Below are 7,722 nucleotides of genomic sequence, written 5' to 3'. Positions count from 1 at the left end.
GTATTTTCTTCTAGGTTACGTCCAAGCGATGTCCTAAATGGGTGAGTCAATCGTCTACTGTGGTTGGTGTTACGTTCTGCGGAAGAAACGGAAGTTGGGAAAGAACAGGAATCCAAAGGTGTGGAAGAGAAGCGTGACCACAGAGCAGCTGCAATGGTGAAGGAGAGATGCAGTGGTCATCGTTCATCCATATACGTTGTGCCCCGTGTGTTCGGTGTTTGTGCATCATGACTGTTAAGGAAGAGGTGGATTAACAGCTAGGCTCGTACTAATCCCCGAGCTAAGAGGGCGTGCACTATTATTCTTTTTGGGTTTTTGTTCAGTAAACGTTTTGCTCTGGCTCCGATCGTCTGGCTCTTCCTCTACACAAATTTGGTGCCGAAACCCGGGAACCCCTGCTAGGGACTTGAGAGTGGAGGACATTCACAGGCCAGCACGATGACGGAGGCGTCACAGGAATCGACTTCGAGGGTTTTCCTCCTGCAAAAGAGGAAGTCGTTTCGGCAGAGATTGACCACTGTACTGAATGAAGCCGAGCAAGCTATGCAGGTCGTTGGAAGCTCTCAGGATCACACCACTCGTTGTGAGGTACTGCTTGAGCGCATCGTCAAATTCTCAGCCAGCCTGGATGACGTGGACAGAAAGTTGGAGTCTATGTTTACAGTCGAGGAGGTTGAAGCCGAACTTGAGAGAATGATCGACTATCAAGACCGGGTAACCACCATCACCTGCTTACTGAAGAAACATATCGTCGCGCAGTCTTTGAGAGCTGGTTCCATACTGGAGTCCAGAAATCCTGGTGAGCAGGCGCTTCCCATTGGAGAACGTAGTCGAACTGTAGGAGATAGCCGTCACAGACCGCAGTTACCGAAGTTGGAACTCCTCAAATATAATGGCAGTCAAGAGCACTGGCAGGAATTTTGGATAAGGTTCGAGTCCCTGGTAGACATCGATGCTTCCTTGTCGAACAACGAGAAGATGTCCTACCTGACAGCGGTTCTTACTGGCGAGGCTGCAGCTTCAATAAAGGGCCTCCAGCTGACGGGAGATATGTACGACACTGCGGTGTCGTACCGACGTGACACCGACTACCACTCGTGACAAGACGGAGCCCTGCTTCTTTTGCGGGAATGATCACGAGATGCTGAATTGCGACTTACAAGCAAATGTGGCAGAGTTGGAAGAAAGGCTTCGTAGCAGCCACAGATGCTTCCGATGCGGCAAGCAGTACAATAAAGCAAGGTCTGCCGATCATTTCGTAGCCTCAAATGCCGAACATGGAATGGACGACACTTAACTGTGCTGTGCAAGCAGAAGAGTACAGTACCAAGGTCTGGAGGGACGGTACTCGCAAGTGGCACGTGGCAACGTACAGGTTTGCGACAGGACATAGTCCTGCTGCAGACTGCGCAAGTAGTCGATGCGCGGCCGGAGGAAAGGAGAAGTGCGTCCGTATCCTCATAGATGGGGGAAGTCAAGAGAAGTTTCGTTAAGCGAGCACTGTCCAAGAAGTTGCAATTACCGACTGTTGGGAAAGAGCATTTGGTCATCAATACGGTAGGCAAGGCCGGAACCGAATCGTTGCATCGTAGAGTGAAAGTCAGGCTTCGGTCGCAGTATACTTCCGATGAAGTTTGCATTGAAGCTCTTGAGATACCAGAAATGCTGCATCGCAATCTTCCTAATATTGACCGGAAATCTCTTGCTCAGCTGAAGACCGAGGGAATGTCTTTAGCAGATGAAGCTACGTTCGCTGACGCGTACACTGAAAAACAGATACTCGTAGGAGCAGATTCTATGGGTCCGTTGTCGCAGGGAGACAAGTACGAGTTTCGGACAATCTCATCGGCATGGAAACCATTTTCGGATGGACTCTACAAGGCCCTACGGGAAAGCAATCAGGTTACGAGTCTAACGCCCTACATGTGCAAGTGCTCCAGCGTTAACCACCACGAGGTCTGCATTGCGCTGCAGTCTTTCTGGGAGTTAGAGCACCTTGGTATTGTTGACAGTGACAGTCGGAGGGCAAGAAGCATGAAGTTTTCCAGAGGTTCAGGACACAAACCAGATTTGAAGATGGTCGTTATACAGTGCGCCTGCCGTGGAATGAAGACCTCGTCTCACGACCGGGAAAGAACAAGGCTGTAGCGGAGCAGCGTTTTACGCAGCGCCACCCGTACTCTTTTGAGAGATCAAGAGGTTATGAACGAATACGATCAGGTGATACGACAGTATCTCATTAACGGTCATGCCGAGCGTATTGATGCAGCATCACCAACACCTGTTGCTGCCCCGGAATATTACATGCCACATCATGCAGTTATCATACGCGAGAGGGAGACTACGAGAGTTAGAATTGTATTCGACGCCTCATCGAGTGCTCCGGGTTTTCTATCCCTGAAACCAAGTTCTGCACGCCGGTCCAAACTTGAACTCTGACATCCATCTCTGCTCTTAAGGTTTCGAATGCATCGCATAGGGATGGTGGCAGACATCGAAGAAAGCTTTCTTGCAGATTGCACTTCACAAACAGGATACAGACGCTCTGCGCTTCTTATGGTACACTTCGACGCCGATCGCAGACAGCCTTCAACCGTCTATTGAGACATGGCGCATGACACGAGTGCCATTCGGAGCACGATCTAGTCCGTTCCTGCTGTCCGCGACCATTCAGCATCATTTACAGCAAGCAGAGAAGGATTACTTGCAGACTGCTACGCTCTTGGAGCAATCCTTTTATGTGGACGATTAGTGGTCAGTGTCAGCACCTCAGAAATGCCAGGACACTTCATGAGGAAACTCTGAGCATATTCGAAGCGGCCGGCATGAAGATAAAGAAGTGGGTCACTAACGACCGAGGCACTTCTACGGAGAGATGTTTAAAAAGGGAACTCTACAACGGAGACTACACAGAATCAGACTAAGAAGGTTTTGGGGGGTCATATGGGATCTTCAACATGATCCGTTACGATGTTCAGTTGCGTCTGTCCTGGACTCCATGACGGAAAAGGAGAGTGTCAAGAGACATGTATTGCAGACCATTTCCCGATTTACGACCCATTTGGCATGTTAGGACCCTTCACTATTTCGGGCAAGATCATGCTTCAGAAGATTTGGGAGGCAGGATTGCAATGGAATGATCAGTTACCTTCAGACATCGATGCAGAGTGGAGAGAGTGGTGCAAAGGAGTCGCGGAACTGCAGCATATATCTGTTCCTAGGGAGATAGCGACAACTCATTCGCCGACATGGCTGCGCAAGTTGCATATTTTTCGCAGACGCCAGCGCCAAGGGCATATGGTTGCGGTAGTCTACCTCGAGCATTTGTCCGACGACGGTTCTCGCGGCATGGCAATTCTACTTAGCAAAGCAGAGTCTCACCTCTCAAGCGCAGACACTACCTAGGCTTGAACTCACAGCAGCTCTTCTTGCTGCCAGATTATATCGCTTTGTATCATTGGTTTGCAGACAGAGTTCGATTATGTACGTTGGACAGATTCCTTAATCACCTTGCATTGGATCAAGGGATCGGCATCCAGATGGAAGACCTACGTGGCAAACCGGGTGCGCCAGATACATGAGCTGACTTCTCCTGAAAGATGGCGTCATTGTCCTGGTGAAGAGAAACCGGCAGACTTTCTCACGAGAGCGATTAAGGGGCATGAGCTGCGTGACTGTGAAGTTTGGTGGAAAGGCCCACGAGGGCTGGCTCAGCCAGATTTATGGCCGCACACAGCATTTCTAGATCATACTGAAGGAGACGAGGAATGCTAGGACGCTCAGGGTGGCATTGGTCAGCTGCACGACACATTTGCTTTTCACTCGAACGTTTCAGTAGTGCCTATCGACGTAATAGAGTCACCGCATGGATACTGCGCTACGTACACAACTCGAAGCGGTCAAACGTCAAGAAAACAGGTCCTCTCTCTACTGAAGAAATGGCGTCATCAGAGCTGTACTGGATCAAGGCTACTCAGACAAAGCTACTTACAGAAAGGTCCTCTCATCTCGAGAACTTTCGCCATTATCAGGATAACGATGGACTACTGCGACTAGAGGTCGTCTGCAGTGCTTTCAGCAGTCACAAGCAGCCAAGCATCCCATACTGTTGCCGCCAGCGTCACAGGCTTGGTTCACGTTGCTTATCATACTCAGAGAGCACCTAAGGATGTCCCACGCCGGTGTACAGGAAACTCTGCACCAGTTAAGAGAAGAATTCTGGGTAATCAAAGGTCGTCCGACAGTGAAGTATGCTCTTTATCAATGTCTTTTTTGTCGACGACTGAAGACACTCCCCTGCACAGAGCAGGAGGCAGCCTTACCTGCCGATAGGGTCACTCAGCAACTTGCGTTTGAAGTCGTTGCGTAGATTTTGCGGGGCCACTTTATTACCGAACGGCCGAAGGGCAACGAAAGCGTACGTCGCTCTTTTTACTTGCACAGTCACCAGGGCAATTCATCTTGAGCTCGTCTCTGACCAATCCTTCGAGACCTTCCTTATGGCCGTCAGACCGCTTTGTAGCACGCAGAGGTTTGCCAAGGAAGGTCTATTCAGATAACTTCTTAACCTTTAAGAAAGCCGCTCGAGAGATTCCTGCCTTGCTGGCGAATCAGTTCCAAGCGGTACGTGAGTATGCGACACAAGCACGAATAACATGGGAGTTTATTGCCGAACGTGCCGCCTGGTGGGGAGGCTTCTGGGAGCGTATGGTACGCTCAGTTAAATATGCTCTCAGAAGAACACTAGGTCGGAGTCAGCTAGACTTTCAACAGTTGCTGACCGTGTTAACAGAAGTCGAAGCGATCGTCAACTCACGGCCATTGACACAAATATCAGAAGATCCTGGCGACACCCAAGCTTTGTCTCCGTCGCATCTGATATTGGGGAAGCGACTCACGGCGTTGCCGCCAATTAAGAGACGCCAGACAGCGTGCGTAGACGCCGAACCGTTAGAGGTGCTGCAAGCAAAGGAAAGGCTCCTCACTGCATACTGCGAGGCAGTGGGAACAAGGACTACTTGCTACAGCTTAGATCTGCAAACCTGAGTCGAAATGCAACCTCCAACAGCGTTTCAACTGCATCAGCTCGTACTACTTACTGGGCGACCAGCGGCAGCCAAGGATGTTTTGGAAGCTAGCAAGGGTGCAGGAGCTTCATACTGGACGTGATGGACTTGTACGATCGTGCACGCTCAAGACAGTCACTGGTTCCTTCATAAGAAGACCAATCAGCTACTTCATCCTCTTGAGGTCTAGCTTTGAGACGCTTCGGGCGGGGGGAGTGTTAAGGAAGATGTGGACAAACAGCTGGGCTCGTGCGAATTAATCCCCGAGCTAAGAGGGCGTGCATTATTATTCTTTTTGGGTTTTTTGTTCAGTAAACGTTTTGCTCTGGCTCCGATCGTCTGCTCTTCCTCTACAACCCATTGTGTCTGCCCTTGCAAGCAGGATGTGGTGTGTTACCTAAGCCGTTGCCCACCAGCGACATTCAACATACTGCGCTCAGATTTCAGGGCACATTATTTGCCCTCAAAGAAGTTAATGAACGTTAAAAGTGGAGAACATGGGGTAATCAACTGTAACAAACCCAAGGAAAGAATCTGTGGTCGAACGCTAAAAAAAACTGGTCCAGGCACCGGTCACCGTGGCATCATCATAATCAAGTGGTGGTGGTGATGATGATTATGGAAGTGGTTGCCGTAGCCGATCACTCTCAGGCGTGCAATGCCCATAGTCAATGTTGTCTTCCCCCGTAAAACTACCAGTTATCATTACCAGAAGGCTGAACAGGTTCCTAGTGGATTCTTGTTTTCTGTAGGAACAGGCAGTAGTGTAGCCAAAAAAATATTTCGAGAGGGGTCCTGTAGGAAGTTTCCATGGGGAAGAGTATTGCTTCCCCATTTTCCTCACAACTTCACAAACAGAGGTACAGTTTCGGGGCGGTTAACCCCCCCCCCCCCCCCTGAATCTCCCTCGGGCCACGCCACTGGAAACAATACAAAAGAATGTGCGAGAATCTCTTTAAAGAGGTACAACCCACATGTAAAAAATTTTCCTTTTTGGCAACCCCGGTTTATGCAAGAAATAACGTGCAATGTCCGTTACTTGCCTGTTGCGCGCGCTGAGGGTTTACCCTCTCCTCCTCAATTAGAGTGCCTGTATGTGGTTCAGCCACTTTGTGACACATACAACAGTTCGCATGTAACGCACGGTGGGGCAGGATCTTTGGATACATTTTGAAAAAGCAGCAGAAATCGTATGCATATCTAATAGCAATGGAATATGGCACACCATACTAGTTTTGCGAGACGTTTTCATACACGCAAGCTGTAAATTATGCAGTACAAGGTGCGAGTACACGATACGGCACGAGATACGCGGCAAAGAATGTCAGAGCCCTTGGCTATGTGAATGCCCCACGTCTAATCTCTAATGTCCTATGCCGCTGTCACAAAGGCCAGTGGTTTATCCAGAATCCCAAGCACGGAGGGGTCTTGGGAAAAATTGGGGGTCATCATTAGAGTTAGGTCATTACAGTTTAACACATCATTACCGATAGGTTTCTAAAGCTGAAATCGCAAGGGCACCTCCTGTAAGGGGAACACTGGTGAAAAAGTTAGGGGGTGTCACTGAACATGTGGTGGTGTTAGGCAGATGTAGGGGTGCCTGAATAAATCACTGCGACAGACTTAGAGCGTAAGCAGCTGTCTTTGTTTCACGCCTTATCGGGCGTTGTCACGCACTACTCAAAGAAACAATAGAGAGTTTTACTTATTCTTACGCTGTCGCCTTTGCGTACCTAAGGAGTAGCTTTGATGGTTCTGGGCACGCTCATGATTGGAAGACCTTCGCGCACAACCACCAACGCTATGTGATATGTACGTGATCGCCTTTGCGTACAATGTACTAAAACTCTCTAATGAAGCAAGTAAGCTGTGGATAACGAACAATACATGAACAATGATATGAGAAATAAAAATACGACAAGATTGGGAGCGCGAACCCTCGGAGCAGCTACGGAGGCTATACGAAGCAGAAGACAGTGTGGTCTTTGACAGAACTCTCTTAAACAATGATATGGGAACTCATATATAAACACCCGGGAGATATAGTACAGTCGACACCCGTTTATCCGGACGGTGCCGTTCCCGCGAAATCGTTTGGATGCCGGGGCATCCCGATAAATGAAACGACCGAAGAGAAACGTCCTACAGAGCAAGGTTTAATTAAAACACAGAAATATCGTCAATGACAGCTGTTCCATAGTAGTGTAGGCACTCGATTCCTGCAAACTTTTGCTGATTGCATAGAGTTGAGCCACGCTGTTACGCTGCTCGAAGAATGTCAGTGTGGACACAAAGTGTCACTGTCGGAGCCTTGTTTCTCACTGGCGTCATCGGCACCGTCTTGCTGCACATCATTGGAGGCAACATCAGCAATCACACCGTCATCAGTCATAGCTGCACACGCGTCATCATCCTTATCAACGTCAACGGAGTCAGAAACCGCAGTATTATCTACGGCAGTCGCAGTGAGCCTCTGCATCAGGGATCGCAGCTCAGCTAGGGGAATGGCTTCATCGACCAACGGCCCGTAAGCAGCAGGTCCTCCGGTTCGAGTTTTCCCCTCTAGAACCAGACAGTTGCTCGAGATATTTCCAAATGACTCGACTGGTCAACGTGACCCAATGCACACAAATACGAAAATGGGTCATCGTGCACG

General features: G+C 49.2%; 1 protein-coding gene across 1 annotated transcript; it reads left to right on the top strand.

Annotated features, from left to right (window-relative positions):
* The first annotated feature begins 438 nt into the window (after positions 1-438).
* On the top strand, positions 439-1,101 carry LOC135374044 (uncharacterized). The gene has a single exon (XM_064607050.1). It carries the CDS (start codon positions 439-441, stop codon positions 1,099-1,101), a length of 663 nt encoding a protein of 220 aa, XP_064463120.1.
* Positions 1,102-7,722: the final 6,621 nt, after the last annotated feature.

This window comes from Ornithodoros turicata, unplaced genomic scaffold (assembly GCF_037126465.1).
Source record: "Ornithodoros turicata isolate Travis unplaced genomic scaffold, ASM3712646v1 Chromosome41, whole genome shotgun sequence".
In the NCBI taxonomy this organism is placed as follows: domain Eukaryota; kingdom Metazoa; phylum Arthropoda; class Arachnida; order Ixodida; family Argasidae; genus Ornithodoros; species Ornithodoros turicata.
The sequence above is the reverse complement of the archived record's forward strand: the minus strand, read 5'-3'. Positions and strand labels throughout refer to the sequence as shown.

Bases quoted from the DNA above. Each gene is read 5' to 3' on its own strand.
- LOC135374044 (XM_064607050.1), top strand. From the start codon at position 439: ATGACGGAGGCGTCACAGGAATCGACTTCGAGGGTTTTCCTCCTGCAA.